Source organism: Pelophylax lessonae, assembly GCF_965119305.1.
Source record: "Pelophylax lessonae genome assembly, chromosome: 5".
NCBI lineage: Eukaryota > Metazoa > Chordata > Amphibia > Anura > Ranidae > Pelophylax > Pelophylax lessonae.
The window spans coordinates 401,045,020-401,062,953 of NC_138772.1; the positions used below are offsets into that span (position 1 = coordinate 401,045,020).

The following is a 17,934-nucleotide window of genomic DNA, read 5'->3' on the forward strand; positions in this document are numbered from 1 at the left end:
TTATTGCCCTGCTTATTTTTGTGTCATCTGCAAAAACTGATATCGAGCTAATGATCCCGTCCTTGATTCTATTTATAAATACATTGAACAAAATTGGTCCCAGGACTGAGTCTTCGGGGACCCCACTTACCACTCCAGACCAGTCTGAGTACGCGTTATTTATTACCACCGTTTGGACACGCTCCTTTAACTAGTTTTCTATCCAAGAACAAACCTTGTGGTCGATGCCTGCAGACTTTAGTTTGTAGATTAAGCAGTTGTGGGGAACTGTATCGAATGCCTTAACAAAATTCAAATACAACACATCCACAGGTCTCCCCCTATCTAGCTCACAGCTCACCTCCTCGTAGAATGTTAACAGATTGGTTTGACAAGAAAGTCCTTTTGTGAACCTGTGCTGATTACTGCTGATGATACCGTTGACTTTAGCAAATTCTTGAATATAGTCCCTTATCATCCCTTCCAGTAATTTACATACTATTGACGTCAGGCTGACTGGCCTATAATTTCCCAGGATATGCCTCTGCCCTTTTTCGAATATTGGTATCACGTTGGCTTTCCTCTGGTCACCTGGTACAGTTCCTGTCAAAATACTATCTGCAAAGATCAGGAACAGTGGTCTAGATATTACCTTACTGAGTTCTTCGAGTACTCTCGGATGCACGCCATCCGGTCCTAGTGATTTATTTGTGTTAATGTTATCAAGCCTTTCTATGATTTCACCCTCTGTTAGCCATAGCAGCAAGTCCTGTGATGTGCTGCTAACCATACAGTCATGGTCGGTATACCCCTCATTTTCCTGTGTATAGACTGAGGAGAAGAAAGCATTTAGCACAGTTGCCTTCTCTGTGTCCTCTGTAACCATCCTCCCATCAACGTTAATTATGTATGTAACGTGCGCTGACCTCGTTTTTTTGCTATCGATATATTTAAAGAATTTCTTAGGGTTCTTTTTACTTTCCTCTGCTATTTGTCTCTTGAAATCAATTTTAGCCTTCTTGATTTCGTTTTACATTTCTTATTCGATTCCTTGTATTGGTGGAAAGCCGGTAATGTCCCCTCCGATTTAAATTTCTTAAAGGCCATTTTTTTTTTCTCTAATAAGCTTTTTTACATTACGGTTTAGCCACCGTGGTTTGACCTTGGCTCTCCTAAATTTATTTCCCGTAGGAATACACTGTGAGATACTTTTATTTAATATGTTCATAAAACATTCCCATTTTTCCTCTGTGGTCAGTGTTCCTAGGGTTTGGACCCAGTTTATTTTTTCTATTATTGAGCACAGTTGAGGAAAGTTTGCCCTTTTGAGGTTTAGGGTTCCTATGTTCCCCTCTTGCCTTGCTATCTTGTGATTTACGCTAAATGTGATCATCCTGTGATCGCTAGAACCCAAGTTGTCCCAGACTCCTACATCTGTGATTAGATCTGGGTTATTCGTAATTAATAGATCTAGCAATGCATTCTTTCTAGTATGAGAATCCACCAACTGAGACATGTAGTTGTCCTGTAAGACATTCATTAAATGACGGGGCTTTAGTGAGTGTGCAGTTCCCCTCTTCCCAGTCAATGTCAGTATATTTGAAGTCCCCAATACAATGACTTGCCCCAGCTTTGCCGCGTTACCCAACTGTGATAGAAATTCCAGCTCTACCTCCTCCCTTTGGATGGGCGGCCTATAGCATATAGGCTACCACCACTATTACTTTCCCCTTTACTTCTTCCCTATGGAGTTCTACCCACACAGATTCCACCTCCGCACTCGTTCCTTCCATAATGTCACTTTTTTCTACCACCCTTACGTTATTTTTGACATAGAGACAAACCCCTCCACCTCTTTTTCCTACCCTGTACTTCCGATTCACAGAAAACCCTTGAATATTGGCCAGCCAGTCGTGTGAGGGGTTGAACCAAGTTTCGGTTAGGTCTATGTCCTCCTCATGTGCTAACAGTTCCAATTCGCTCACATCTTGCGCAGAAGTATTCACCCTCGATTGGTTCATCAAGGAGCGCATACATGCAGCAAGAAGATCACTGAGTGGCATCCCCAATCCTATTGGACATCATTACCCTCTTTTCTATGGGGATAATAAGGATAACGACCTGCTATTTGTTACCTACACTACATCACTCTCCCCTGATGCCCCACACAGTAAAAAAGCACTCCCAAGGAACACATTTAACCATTTGATTGCCCCTGATCTTAACCCCTTCCCTGCCAGATTGCCCAAGTGGCTGGCTTCAGTGTAAAGGAGAGATGGCTAACAACATCTGCAATGCTGAACTGGCCACATTTCAATCCATGTATGCAGGGCTGCTAATAGAAATCACGGGGCCCCATACAGCCTACCTGGCAGCCCCAGGGCCGGTGCAAGGATATTTAACGCCCTAGGCAAAATAAAAATTGCCACCCCCATATGCTCTTCCACTCCCCATCCCAAGTTGCTGAAGGGGTTAAAACCCCTTCAGTGACTTACTTCAGCTCTGGGTCAGGCTCGGCCTACTCTCCTCCCCCTGACATCAGCTGGCGGGGAAGACCTAATGCCCATGCGTGGGAATGGCCGTGCATGCCCATTAGACCTCCCCATAGGAAAGCATTGTTCAATGCTTTCCTATGGGGATTTTGGCGACGCTGGAGGTCCTCACATAGCATGGCTTGCTATAGCGCTCAGGCGGCACAGCATAAGGAGTGTGTGTCGCACCGGCCGGCGGCTGGTCCATTACTGATCCTGGGTACAGGATGCTGGCGCCGGGGTGCCCCTTGCTAAGCTGCGCCCTAGGCGGCTACCTAGGTCGCCTTACAAGTAGCACCGGCCCTGGGCAGCCCCCTCCCCCCCGAATTTATCAAGACAATATCTTCACAAAAAATACACTAAAATCATTATCAGCAGACACAACATAACATAGAAACTATGTAAATTTGCCCTTTTTTAATGATTTTTTTTTTTATTTTTAATTTTTAAATGTATAACTTTTTTTAAAAATGTTGAAAATTGTTACATTTATTTTATTTTACAATTTTTTAAAACTTTTACAGGACAGGGGACGGCACAGTGAAGGGGGGCACATGGGAAGGAGGGGGTCAGAAGCAGGCAGAACAGGGAGAGGGATCGGTGTCAGAGAAGCAATTACAGGAATGATGCCCCGTGTCTCTCCCTGCAGCAGGTGAAAGCTGGTAGGAGGTGGAGAAGCTGGCTTTCCGCTGCTGCAGAAAGCCAAACAGGGCTTCCTTCTGTAATTGCCCCGCCTCCCGACTGCACAGATTCCCTATCTGTTGGGGCCCCCCTGTGTGCCATGGACCCTTCAGGACTGGTGCCCCCCCCCCCCCCCCTATCAGCGGCCCTGCATGTATGGCTGGCTTAATAGTGTACATTAGAGCACTAAGCCCTAATACAGAGCAGGGAAGATGGAGCCAGAGAGGAAGAGAGGAACAGTGTAGGAGAGCACACAGCCCATAGCCCAGCAGAGATAGAACCTTAGTAAATGGAAAGACTAGTGTACATAGGAGTACATATTCTGCAGGGGGAGATGAAGGCAAGGCGGGGGAGGGTAACATTGCACCGGACAGCACATAGCCCACAATGCAGAAGGAAAGAGGAAGTGTCCCTCTCTACATAGAGAATGTGTAGGATTTAGGAAAGTATGTCATAAAATCCAGCAGACAGTCCAATCTTTTAACAATACAGACTTTTCCCCCCTAGGAATGAACTTTATTAACCTCTGAGGGCCTTAAAGGGGTATTGAAACCAGTAAAAAAAATGAAATATTTTGTATACTACCAATCCTTATGTAGTGCCACCCCCTTAGGAGCTGCTGAGTATTTTGGGTTCCCTGTCTGTTCGGAGCCTGATCTGGGAGGACAGCCCCTGCGGACACCACCCTAAAACCTTGACCCGGAGAACTCCCTGGTTGTGAAACACAAAATAAAATAATCATGCAGTTTAAGGTGCACAAATACTCTAAAAGCACTTTTCCACTGCATGAAACAAATCGTTTTGGCGCTTTTCCATTGCATGGTACTGCATGTTACGTGTTAGAACGGTTCGGTACGGTTTGGTACAGCGGCACTTTTCCACTACATGGTATGCCTTGGTACAGCTCGCTTAAACAGTACCACCTCGGTTGTGGTTCCAAGCGTTCAGTACCTATACCATATCCCACAATCCTTTGCATGCAGCCTTGATTATCTGTCACTACTAGCCACTGATTGGTCAGAGGATCGTTGTAATCCCACCCACTTACTACTTTAGTGGAAAAGCAAACCGAGCCGAGTAGAGCCTATACAGTGCCGATAGGTGCCGACTCGTACCACGCAGTGGAAAAGCAAACTGAGCCGAGCAGGGCCAAGCAGTGCCGAGTGGAGCCGAGCCGGTACTTGCAGTGGAGTAATAAGTGCCATTATTGTATTTAGGTCAGGGTATAAGTAGTGCAAGCACAAAAGAAGTAACAGTAGGCATTCACAAAAGTTAAACACACCGAAGGCTTATCCAAACGATCATGCACAGTATCACAAACCCAAGTGTCCTGCAGGACCAGAGTTTTAAAAGTTATTTCCAGTAATGAGATATTTTTTCCCAAAGTGAACTTAAATAGGCTATCAAGAAATTTGGCTAAAAAACGTTTTCTCAATGGCTGGAAACAGGATTGAACAGAATTGCAAATAATAATGTCCCCCTTGATATCACTTCACAATGTAGGAACAAAGTCTTCTGCGCACTAGTTAGGGGTCCTAGTTGGTGCACATCAGGGATGAGGTCCTTTTATGTAGAAGCAAGTTTTCCTGAGGATGGTACCACAAGAAAAGTTCCCCTTGGCCTGATGGTGAGAACCTGGGGAATGTCCCTTTAACACTGAAGTTGAGAAAGGGGCGGAAGTAGACTTCAGCAAAATTAAACCCCTTTAGGTGGTGAACTAATCTGATCAAGCCTGGCAAATCAGTGCCCACCAGTGCCACCTATCAGTGCTGCCAATTAGTTCCCATCAGTGCCTCCTATCAGTGTCACCTATCAGTGCTGCCTACCAGTGCCGCCTATTAGTGCCCATCAGTGCCACCTATCAGTGCCCAGCAGTTCTGCCAATTAGTTCCCATCAGTGCCTCATCATCAGTGTCACCTATCAGTGCTGCCTACCATTGCCGCCTATTAGTGTCCATCAGTGCCACCTATCAGTGCCACCTCTTAGTGGCCTTCAGTGCCACCTATCAGAGCCCATTGGTACCACATATCAGTGCCCATTAGTGTCACCTATCAGTGCAGCCTCATCAGTGCCTCCTTGTCAGTGCCCACCACTGCTGCCTCATCTGCCAATCGGTGCCACCTATCAGTGCTCATCAGCGCCTATTAGTGCCCATCAGTACACAGTAGTGACAGGTTCCCTTTAAGATTCCTGGAAACAATCAGAGACAATGTAACCCCCCAATCAGTGTACACAACATGCCTGTCTGTGCTACAATGTCTCCAGTCTGGGATGACAGCTGTCAGTGGACTTTGTAGTTATCAGCATGAATGAAACAAAGATCGCAGTCTGAGATTTTGTAGCGTGCTTTTCCATACATCTGTTTTGTGGATTTCTCTCGGTCACGTCGGTAGCAAGAATAAAGGTGTGCGATCAGTATGATGAGATTTGATGGAATCGTACGATCAGATCAGGATCAGCCTGTACGTTCTGTACTATGATCGCAGCCGATGTCCCCATAGAAGGACTGTGATCGCTCGGTGGATCCTCCCCATAGAGGGTGACCGGGTCAGCTCTGTGATGGGGGGTGGATCCTCCCCATAGAGGGTGACCGGGTCAGCTCTGTGATGGGGGGTGGATCCTCCCCATAGAGGGTGACCGGGTCAGCTCTGTGATGGGGGGTGGATCCTCCCCGGAGAGGGTGACCGGGTCAGCTCTGTGATAGGGGGTGGATCCTCCCCGGAGAGGGTGACCGGGTCAGCTCTGTGATGGGGGGTGTGTCATGTGTAGTCACTCACACAGGCGGGCGGGCGGCCACACTCCGCTCTGCTTTGTTTTCCGCCTCTGACAGCAGCAGCGCTGGATCCAGGAGGAGGCGGTGTGGATGGATCGCACTATCTGGAGGGAATCTGCTGGGATCTAGGAGGACAATCTGTCCCTGAACATGGTGCTAAGGACCGGGGTCTCCCTGTGCCCATGGGGCATCCTGGGGAGAGGAGATCTGCTGGTATTTGTGGTTTGCTTGTCCATGCTTCACATTGGAGGCAGCCAGAAGTCTGCAGGTGGATTCAGCCTTCACCCTCCATACTTCAACCTGGCAGAAGGGGCCAGGATCAGGGCAAGTGCTACCTGTGGGGAGGAGAGGAGCTCCGTGAGAGAAGGAGAGGAGCCCCAGCCTAGGATGGATCTGTACTGTAAGCTGGTGGGAGGACCAGTGCTGTCATCACATACTATCCAGGTACTACACTATTACTACTACTACTATTACTATTACTCTACCTGCCTGGCCACAACTGTCTAGTCTGCCTTGCCCATTGTGTCTTCCAGCCAAATAGTGACTGGCATACACAGAACCATTTTATATAAGATCGTATTGTTGATCGATTTACCGTCTGGAGAAAGATCGAAAAAAAGAGTTTTATGTGGCTTACTGTGAAAGGGATTGTAAAGGGTAAGAAGGGGAAGTTCCGCTTGAAGGACTCGTCCCCGCTCCTCTTGCACAATTGGCACTTTTGAGGAGCATGGGGGGGGGGGGGGGGCAGGTATACGATTTTGACAAGGTACTTGCTTCCACTTTTGTTCTCTCTTTCCTCCTCCCTGCAGTCTATTGGGACACTGACAGGAGAAGAAGACTGCATCCACCAATCCAGGATGTGCTGCGGGCATGCGCAGTGGGCACCCGGCTGTGAAGCCCCAAGCTGTCACAGCCGGGTGCCCATAGCGAAAATGCCAGCACTGTGGAGGGATGATAGAGGATGAAGACAGCCAGGTGAGTTGGCTGTTTTTTAAAAGTCAGCAGCTACACTTTTTGTACCTGCTAACTGTTATTTTTTATTTTTTTTATAGGTGGCTGGAGCTCCTCTTTAATGCATTCTTTGCATTAGGCTAGAAAATCCTTCTGTGTGCAGCAGCCCCCCTAATACTTAATAACTTTTTTTGCAGAGAACATGCAACCTCCCTCTGCTTTCCCAATGTAAGTGGGTACAGTGAGAGGGGCTGAGATTCCACGCTGATGAATACAAGCTGGCAGAGGGAGGTGCAAAGACAGTATTTATCATTATATTATTTTAGGAAAACACACACACTGTACTGAACCCGGACCTAAAAGAGAGCGGATCAAAGTAATTAATATATGTTTCTTTATTTTACAAGCATTGGAGCAGCTGCAGGGAATAGATTTACACAGGCATGGGAGGAGAGGAGAGGGGCAGGGAGGAGATCGGCTCATACACAGACTACGAAACTGACAGATAGAGAGGGAGGAGGAGGAGGGAGATGGAGATGTGCTGAGGAGAGAGCAAGATGACGGAGGCACGTAAACTGACCACAGTATTATGGATCAGCAGCCATGATAAACGTGGTCAGTTTAAACAGGGGGAAACTGGAACAGGCAGGATCAACTAGGTGTTGTACAACATAGAAAGGGACAGATGACACTATAAAAACTCTGCTCTATATATTATGCCCTAAAGGGACAGGGGCATTTTTTCTTTTTTTTGGGTTACAACCACTTTATTGTCTGTAATCGTTACTCAAAACTGAGGTCCGCCAGTCCCCTTATTAGTTTTTTCGCCCCTCCTCGGCCCATCCTTCGTAAGGAATGGTGACCAGAACTGGATGGCATACTTAAGGAGTGGCCAATCCAGTGGTAGAATTATAGTTTTATCTCTAGAGTAAATTCCCTTTTTAATGCATGTTATTATTCTGTTGGCTTTGCTTGATGCAGCTTGGCATTGCATGCTATTACTAAGTCCGTCATCAACCAGGACTCCTAGATCTTTTTCCTTCTCCGATTCCCTCCAAGGTTCTCCCCCTAGCGTGTAACTTGCATTCATATTTTTAGCCACCAAAGGGAATTCGTTTACATTTCCTTACATTAAACCTCATTTGCCATGTGTTTGCACACCCCTCTATTTCATTGAGGTCTTCATGTAAAACTTGAAGTTTTATCCCTTCTTAGCTTTGTATCATCAGCAAACACTGATATTAAACAATTTATTCCAACCTATATATTATTTATTTTTATTTTTGATGTCAGTGGAAGGAAAAGTGCCCCATTGTTGGTGTCAATGGCAGGAATTATGCCCCATTGTTGGTGTCAGTGAGAGGAATAGTGTTCCATTGTTGGTGTCAGGGGAAGGAATAGTGTTCCATTGTTGGTGTCAGTGGGAGGAATAGTGTTCCATTGTTGATGTCAGTGAGAGGAATAGTGTTCCATTGTTGGTGTCAGTGGGAGGAATAGTGCCCCATTGTTGGTGTCAGTGAGAGGACTAGTGTTCCATTGTTGGTGTCAGTGGGAGGAATAGTGCCTCATTGTTGGTGTCAGTGGGAGGAATAGTGTCTCATTGTTGGTGTCAGTGGAATAGTGCCCCGTTGTTGGTATCAGTGGATGCAATTGTGCCCCATTGTTGGAGTCAGTGGATGTAATTGTGCCCCATTGTTGGTGTCAGTGGAAGGAATAGTGCCCTGTTGTTGGTGTCAGTGGAATAGTGCTCCATTGTTGTTATCAGTGGATGTAATTGTGCCCCATTGTTGGTATTAGTGGATGGAATAGTGCCCCATTGTTGGTGTCAGTGGAAGGAATAGTGCCCTGTTGTTGGTGTCAGTGGAATAGTGCTCCATTGTTGTTATCAGTGGATGTAATTGTGCCCCATTGTTGGTATTAGTGGATGTAATTGTGCTCCATTGTTGGTATCAGTGGATGTAATTTTCCCCATTGTTGGTATTAATGGATGGAATAGTGCCTCATTGCTGGTGTCAGTGGAATAGTGCCCCATTGGTGGTATCAGTGGATGTAACTGTGCTCCATTGTTGGTATCAGTGGATGGAATAGTGCCCCATTGTTGGTGTCAGTGGAAGGAATAGTGCCCTGTTGTTGGTGTCAGTGGAATAGTGCTCCATTGTTGTTATCAGTGGATGCAATTGTGCCCCATTGTTGGTATTAGTGGATGGAATAGTGCCCCATTGTTGGTGTCAGTGGAAGGAATAGTGCCCTGTTGTTGGTGTCAGTGGAATAGAGCCCCATTGTTGGTATCAGTGGATGTAATTGTGCCCCATTGTTGGTATCAGTGGATGGAATAGTGCCCTGTTGTTGGTGTCAGTGGAATAGAGCCCCATTGTTGGTATCAGTGGATGTAATTGTGCCCCATTGTTGGTATCAGTGGATGGAATAGTGCCCCATTGCTGGTGTCAGTGGAATAGTGCCCCATTGTTGGTATCAGTGGATGTAATTGTGCCCCATTGTTGGTATCAGTTGATGGAATAGTGCCCTATTGCTGGTGTCAGTGGAATAGAGCCCCATTGTTGGTATCAGTGGAATAGTGCCCCATTGTTGGTATCAGTGGATGTAATTGTGCCCCATTGTTGGTATTAATGGATGGAATAGTGCCTCATTGCTGGTGTCAGTGGAATAGTGCCCCATTGGTGGTATCAGTGGATGTAACTGTGCTCCATTGTTGGTATCAGTGGATGGAATAGTGCCCCATTGTTGGTGTCAGTGGAAGGAATAGTGCCCTGTTGTTGGTGTCAGTGGAATAGAGCCCCATTGTTGGTATCAGTGGATGTAATTGTGCCCCATTGTTGGTATCAGTGGATGGAATAGTGCCCCATTGCTGGTGTCAGTGGAATAGTGCCCCATTGTTGGTATCAGTGGATGTAATTGTGCCCCATTGTTGGTATCAGTTGATGGAATAGTTCCCCATTGCTGGTGTCAGTGGAATAGAGCCCCATTGTTGGTATCAGTGGAATAGTGCCCCATTGTTGGTATCAGTGGATGTAATTGTGCCCCATTGTTGGTATTAATGGATGGAATAGTGCCCCATTGCTGGTGTCAGTGGAATAGTGCCCCATTGTTGGTATCAGTGGATGTAATTGTGCCCCATTGTTGGTATCAGTGGATGGAATAGTGCCCCATTGCTGGTGTCAGTGGAATAGAGCCCCATTGTTGGTATCAGTGGAATAGTGCCCCATTGTTGGTATCAGTGGATGTAATTGTGCTACATTGTTGGTATTAATGGATGGAATAGTGCCCCATTGCTGGTGTCAGTGGAATAGTGCCCCATTGTTGGTATCAGTGGATGTAATTGTGCCCCATTGTTGGTATCAGTGGATGGAATAGTGCCCCATTGCTGGTGTCAGTGGAATAGAGCCCCATTGTTGGTATCAGTGGATGTAATTGTGCCCCATTGTTGGTATCAGTGGATGGAATAATGCCCCATTGTTGGTGTCAGTGGCAGGAATAATGCCTCAAAGGCCAGATAAAGGCAAGCAAAGGGTGACATTCGGTCCCTGGGCCATAGTTTGGAGACCACTGCTCTAGATCATTCAGAAGATACGATATTTATCACCACCCTCTGGATATGCCCCAGTAACCAGTTTTTTATCCAGGTACATACAGTGTTGTCAATGGCAATGAACCTTTCTGGAATGTTCATAGGTTTATATAGGCAAGAACAATCTTTCATAAACAATCTTTCATCAATCCATGCTGGTTATTAATTAATGGTACTAGTATGGGCAATATCTTTTACTATTGTACTCCTGTGACCTAGAGACTACTGATAGTGCAGAGTCCATGTGCAGCTCCGTGTATATTCAATAGAAGATTGTGAACAGGCAGGTATGTTTCTTGCAGAAGAGACATAGTATATCTGTTCTGCAATAAAAAGCTGCCTGCTTGAAACTTTTTTTCAACTTTCAGTTCTACTTGAAAGATCAATTTAATCTATCTACATTCCTTCAATAACATTGCCAGACCAAATTTCTATGAAATTGATTGTTTTGTCCTGCAAATCTTTTAATAACTCAAAGATTCAATCATATTGTCCAATTCTGTAAAGAATTGTCCAATAATATCTTAGTTTTTTTTTTTAACTCTGAGGAAGGGAGCATGTCCCCTGAAACATGTCAGCCTTCCAACTATGCGCTACATAGATGACATCACTTGGCTGGCTGGAGTATACATGTGATACGTCTGTTATTATTTTTATTTGTGAGTATGCAATTGTCTTTTGGTATTTAATAAAGTGGATGGTAATGCACTAGGCGTTTGCACCCTCCTGTGTGTGTTTTTGCAGTTACTTGAAGATTTTCTAAGTGAGGAGGGCTGCACCGTATGTAGCATTATGTTTGGACACCATTAAGAGTACCTTTTCTTTAGCACCAGAATATTGGTGGAATATTATATTGTAATGTTTACAGTCACCCCAAGGATCCAGAGGCACAAGAAATCATTTAATATCCATTGTGGCTGACCATCACATCACACCACACACAGTTGCCCCTGAGAACAGGCTATCATAACATCTTTAGAAATTTATGACATAAATCCCTTTCACACAGACTTTCCAATCAGGTCTGCCTGTTGGTTTTTCAGGTGGACCTGATCAGAAGCTCCAGGCAGGTCTGTGGGCAGGTGAATGTAAACTGACTTCAACCACTTGACCTGCGGAAGGGTTTACCCCTTCACTACCAGACCATTTTTTGCTGTTCAGCACTGTGCTACTTTAACTGGTAATTGTGTGGTCATGCGACAGTACCCAAAATTAAACTTAAATATTTTTCTTTTCAAACAAATAGAGCTTTATTTTGGTGGTATTTTATCACCACTGAGTTTTTTTTATTTTTTTTATAATATAAATGGAAAAAGACAGAAAATTTTGAAAAAAAAACCCCCCAATATTTTCTACTTTCTATTATAAAACATATCCAAAAAAAAATCAAATTTCTTCATAAATTTAGGCCAACATGTCTACATGTCTTTGGTCCAAAAAAAAAAAAAATCCAAAAAAATGTACAGTATCTAACAAAAGTGAGTACACCCCTCTCACATTTTTGTAAATATTTTATAATATCTTTTCATGTGACAACACTGAAGAAACTATACTTTGCTACAATGTAAAGTAGTGAGTGTACAGCTTGTATAACAGCGTAAATTTGATGTCCCCTCAAAATATCTCAACACACAGCCATTAATGTCTAAATCGCTGGCAACAAAAGTGAGTACACCGGCACCCCTAAGTGAAAATGTCCAAATTGGGCCAAATTAGCCATTTTCCCTCCCTGGTGTCATGTGACTCATTAGTGTTACAAGGTCTCAGGTGTGAATGGGGAGCAGGTGTGTTAAATTTGGTGTTATCGCTTTCACTCTCTCATACTGGTCACTGGAAGTTCAACATGGCACCTCATGGCAAAGAACTCTCTGAGGATGTGAAAAGAATTGTTTCTCTACATAAAGATTTCCTATAAGAAGATTGCCAAGACCCTGAAACTGAGCACAGTGGCCAAGACCATACAGCGGTTTAACAGGACAGGTTCCACTCGGAACAGGCCTCGCTATGGTCGACTAAAGAAGTTAAATGCATGTGCTAAGTGTCATATCCAGAGGTTGTCTTTAGGAAATAGAGTGCTGCCAGCATTGCTGCAGAGGTTGAAGGTGTGGGGGGTCAGCCTGTCAGTGCTCAGACCATACGCCGCACACTGCATCAAATTGGTCTGCATGGCTGTCGTCCCAGAAGGAAGCCTCTTCTAAAGATGATGCACAAGAAGACCGGCAAACAGTTTGCTGAAGACAAGCAGACTAAGGACATGGATTACTGAAACCATGTTCTGTGGTGTGATGAGACCAAGATAAACTTATTTGGTTCAGATGGTGTCAAACGTGTGTGGTGGCAACCAGGTGAGGAGTACAAAGACAAGTGTCTCTAACATCCACCAGCTCTGTGATGTCATCATGGAGGAGTGGAAGAGGACTCCAGTGGCAGCCTGTGAAGCTCTGGTGAACTCCATGCCCAAAAGGGTTAAGGCAGTGCTGGAAAATAATGGTGGCCACACAAAATATTGACACTTTGGGCTCATTTTGTACATATTCACTTAGGGGTGTACTCACTTATGTTACCAGTGGTTTAGACATTAATGGCTGTGTGTTGTTATTTTGAGGGGACAGCAAATTTACACTCTTATACAAGCTGTACACTCACTACTTTACATTGTAGCAAAGTGTAATTTCTTCAGACCCCGTTCACACTGGGGCGACGCTACTTGCCGGGGCGACCTCACAGGTCGCGGTGCGCAGCTCGCACCGCGACCTCGGAGCGGCCGGCACGGACTTCATAACATTGAAGTCAATGCAGGTTGCTCCGGGTCGCCCCAAAGAAGCTCCGGACCCTTTTTCTAAGTCGGAGCGACTTGTGTCGCTCCTATTAGAACGGGTCCACAGCTTCTCTATGGCAGGCGACCTACGGCGACCTGTCAGGCGACCAGGTCGCCTGACAGGTCGCCCCAGTGTGAACGGGGTCTCAGTGTTGTCACATGAAAAGATAAAATAAAATATTTACAAAAATGTGAGGGGTATACTCACTTTTGTGAGATACTGTATATCAATTGGTTTGGGTTAAATGTATAGTGTCTACAAACTATGATATACAGTGCCTTGCGAAAGTATTCGGCCCCCTTGAACTTTTTGACCTTTTGCCACATTTCAGGCTTCAAACATAAAGATATAAAACTGTAATTTTTTTGTGAAGAATCAACAAGTGGGACACAATCATGAAGTGGAACAAAATTTATTGGATACTTCAAACTTTGTTAACAAATAAAAAACTGAAAAATTGGGCGTGCAAAATTATTCAGCCCCTTTACTTTCAGTGCAGCAAACTCTCTCCAGAAGTTCAGTGAGGATCTCTGAATGATCCAATGTTGACCTAAATGACTAATGATGATAAATAGAATCCACCTGTGTGTAATCAAGCCTCCGTATAAATGCACCTGCACTGTGATAGTCTCAGAGGTCCGTTTAAAGCGCAGAGAGCATCATGAAGAACAAGGAACACACCAGGCAGGTCCGAGATACTGTTGTGGAGAAGTTTAAAGCCGGATTTGGATACAAAAAGATTTCCCAAGCTTTAAACATCCCAAGGAGCACTGTGCAAGCGATAATATTGAAATGGAAGGAGTATCAGACCACTGCAAATCTATGAAGACCTGGCCGTCCCTCTAAACTTTCAGCTCATACAAGGAGAAGACTGATCAGAGATGCAGCCAAGAGGCCCATGATCACTCTGGATGAACTGCAGAGATCTACAGCTGAGGTGGGAGACTCTGTCCATAGGACAACAATCAGTCGTATACTGCACAAATCTGGCCTTTATGGAAGAGTGGCAAGAAGAAAGCCATTTCTTAAAGATATCCATAAAAAGTGTCGTTTAAAGTTTGCCTCAAGCCACCTGGGAGACACACCAAACATGTGGAAGAAGGTGCTCTGGTCAGATGAAACCAAAATCAAACTTTTTGGCAACAATGCAAAACATTATGTTTGGCGTAAAAGCAACACAGCTCATCACCCTGAACACACCATCCCCACTGTCAAACATGGTGGTGGCAGCATCATGGTTTGGGCCTGCTTTTCTTCAGCTTTTCTTCCGCAGGGACAGGGAAGATGGTTAAATTTGATGGGAAGATGGATGGAGCCAAATACAGGAACATTCTGGAAGAAAACCTGATGGAGTCTGCAAAAGACCTGAGATTTGTCTTCCAACAAGACAATGATCCAAAACATAAAGCAAAATCTACAATGGAATGGTTCACAAATAAACATATCCAGGTGTTAAAATGGCCAAGTCAAAATCCAGACCTGAATCCAATCGAGAATCTGTGGAAAGAACTGAAAACTGCTGTTCACAAACGCTCTCCATCCAACCTCACTGAGCTCGAGCTGTTTTGCAAGGAGGAATGGGCAAAAATTTCAGTCTCTCGATGTGCAAAACTGAAAGAGACATACCCCAAGCGGCTTACAGCTGTAATCGCAGCAAAAGGTGGCGCTACAAAGTATTAACTTAAGGGGGCTGAATAATTTTGCACACCCAATTTTTCAGTTTTTTATTTGTTAAAAAAGTTTGAAGCCTGAAATGTGGCAAAAGGTCGAAAAGTTCAAGGTGGCCGAATACTTTCGCAAGGCACTGTATATGGAAGTTATGTAGCTATGTAATGGCAGTGTTCAGCGACTTACAGTGCTTTGAAAAAGTATTCATACCACATGAAATATTCCACATTTTGTCATGATACAACCAAAAATCTAAATGTATTTTATTGGTATTATATGTGATAGACCAACACAAAGTGGAAGGAAAATGAGAGTCAATACTTTGTAGAACCACCTTTCATTGCAATTTCAGTTGCAAGTCTTTTTGGGTACTTCTCTACCAGCTTTGCACATCTAGAGAGTGTAATTTATGCCCATTCTTCTTTGTAAAATAGCTCAAGCTTTGTCAGATTGTATGGAGAGTGTCTGTGAACAGCAATTTTCAAGTCTTGTCACAGAGGCTATTGGATTTAAGTCTGGACTTTGACTGGGCCATTCTAACACATGAATATGCTTTGATCCAAACTATTCCATTGTAGCTCTGGCTGTATGTTTAGAGTCATTGTCCTGCTGGAAGGTGAACCTCAGCCCCAGTCTCAAGTCTTTTGCAGACTCTAACATGTTTTCTTCTAAGATTGCCCCGTATTTGGCTCCATCCATCTTCCCATCAACTCTGACCAGCTTCCCTGTCCCTGCTGAAGAAAAGCATCCCTACAGCATGATGCTGCCACCACCATGTTTCACGGTGAGGATAGTGTGTTCAGGGTGATGCGCAGTGTTAGTTTTTCACCACACATAGCGCTTTGCTTTTAGGCCAAAAAGTTAAATTGTGGTCTCATCTGACCAGAGCACCTTCTTCCACATGTTTGCTGTGTCCCCAACAAGGCTTCTCGCAAACTGCAAATGTGACTTCTTATGGCTTTCTTTTAACAATGACTTTCTTTTTGCCACTCTTCCATAAAGGCCACATTAGAAGAGTGAACGACTAATAGTTGTGCTGTGGACAGATTCTCCCACCTGAGCTGTGGATCTCTGCAGCTCCTGAAGAGTTACCATGGGCCTTTTGGCTGCTTCTCTGATTAATGCTCTCCTTGCCCGGCCTGTCAGTTTAGGTGGACGGCCATGTCTTGGTAGGTTTGCAGTTGTGCCATACTCTTTCTATTTTTAGATGATGGACTAAACAGGGCTCTGTAAGATGTTCAAAGCTTGGCATATTTTGTTATAACTTAACCCTGCTTTAAACTTCTCCTCAACTTTATCCCTGACCTGTCTGGTGTGTTCCTTGGCCTTCATGATGCTGTTTGTTCACTGAGGTTCTCTAACAAACCTCTGAGGGCTTAATAGAACAGCTGTATTTATATTGAGATTAAATTACACACAGGTGGACTGTGTGATTACACACAGGGGTTACTGACAGGGCCTTCCATGCCTCAAATTTCAGCCAATTCAGTAAGAATCGGTTGAAATTTGGGCTGTGTATGGCTACCCTAAGTCTTTCTTTTTCTTTTTCTGGTGACAACAATTGTGTGATCAGGACAGGAAATAAAGGGATATCTCCTCAATGGAACACAGACAGCAAACAATAAAACAATATGACAGGGGTTTTAACTTTCCTAATATATCTTTTTTCCTTGGTCCAAACTGACCACACAAAGCACTGAAGCTGATCTGTGTTAGCGTGGTCAGTTTTCATCCTTTGGCTGTGCAGACACACAGCATACCTGTATTGGCTAGTCTGTTAAGCCACCACACCGCCTGACCAATCGCCTCCTGCCTTTTGAACATGCCCCCTGCTCAAGCACAGCCTGCATCTTGCTGAACAGACTATGGAATACAGACACACCATGGCGTTTATTTACTAAAGCTAGAGAGGGCAAAAGAAGTCTCAGTTCTGCAGAGAAACCAATCACTTTCTAACCTCAACTTGTTTAATTGAGCTTTATAACTGTATTAGAAAGTGTCTATAACATTGTATTAATAGTCACAGCTACTTTAATATTTAGCATGTATGTTTGATTTGTACCAAGAGAACTCTTGAAGACCTGTGCTGGCTTCCCAAAAATGCTACTTTCCTGTCTTTCTCTAGTTGCCATACTTTTTGAATCGCTGACTTAGAACAAGTATGCAGGTAGTGACGTAACAGAAAAGTCAGGACTGAGGGCTCTGCATACTTGGTCCAGGTCAGGGGACAGTTTAGCAATTAGTATTTTCAAAAGGAGACTTCAGCCTATGTACATTCATAGTATAAGTTACTGTGACAGACCTAACCGGGACAGGGGCTTTTGGAGGGGACTGCAGGGTAGCCACTTGCCAACTAACTATGGGCTCTGACTTTTGAGGGAGCTCTATTCTTGGGAGATGTGTGCCTGGGGGACCGTTGGAGTGGTCTTGCTGTGGATTCGGGTCCACGTCTCCCCGAAACACACAGACTCTGGGAAACAAGGACCTGGATATAGATTTGTTGCCTTTGTGCCCAAACCAGCAATGACTGCTTCACCCCCTCCTAGACTGTGAGACTCCGAATAGATGTTAATATAATCAGCTCAAAACAATCTAATGCTGGGGGTCTCCTGCTATAATCTGTTTATTAAGGTGTCTTTCGTCCATGGTATAATTTCCCCACTGAGTGCCTCCTAGGTGTGAATTCCCATTGTTAATTGAGTCACATATTGTTTCTGTCTGTCTGCTAATACTTTTAGAGATTTGGACAGCCTTAGTTCTTATCTCCTGGGGAACTGGTGCTGAATGGTCTGGGTGGGCACTGAGTCAGCTAGGCTTGTCTAGGTGACTAGTTGTAAAGTAGCTTACTGTTTAATTAGCTTACAGTTTATGTTGACTGTTCCTTGCAGTTTGCATAATGTGATCAAGCTCTTACCTGATTTTGTGAGGTATATATTTGTAGCCTG

General features: G+C 44.5%; 1 protein-coding gene across 1 annotated transcript in view; it reads left to right on the plus strand.

The window, feature by feature from the left end:
• The first annotated feature begins 6,008 nt into the window (after positions 1–6,008).
• LAMA3 (laminin subunit alpha 3) overlaps positions 6,009–17,934 on the plus strand; it is a 244,360-nt gene continuing 232,434 nt past the window's right edge. The window contains exon 1 of the mRNA XM_082258666.1: positions 6,009–6,409. Within this exon, the coding sequence (XP_082114792.1) occupies positions 6,116–6,409 (294 nt within the window). The 5' untranslated portion in view covers positions 6,009–6,115. The remainder of the gene's footprint in view (positions 6,410–17,934) is intronic.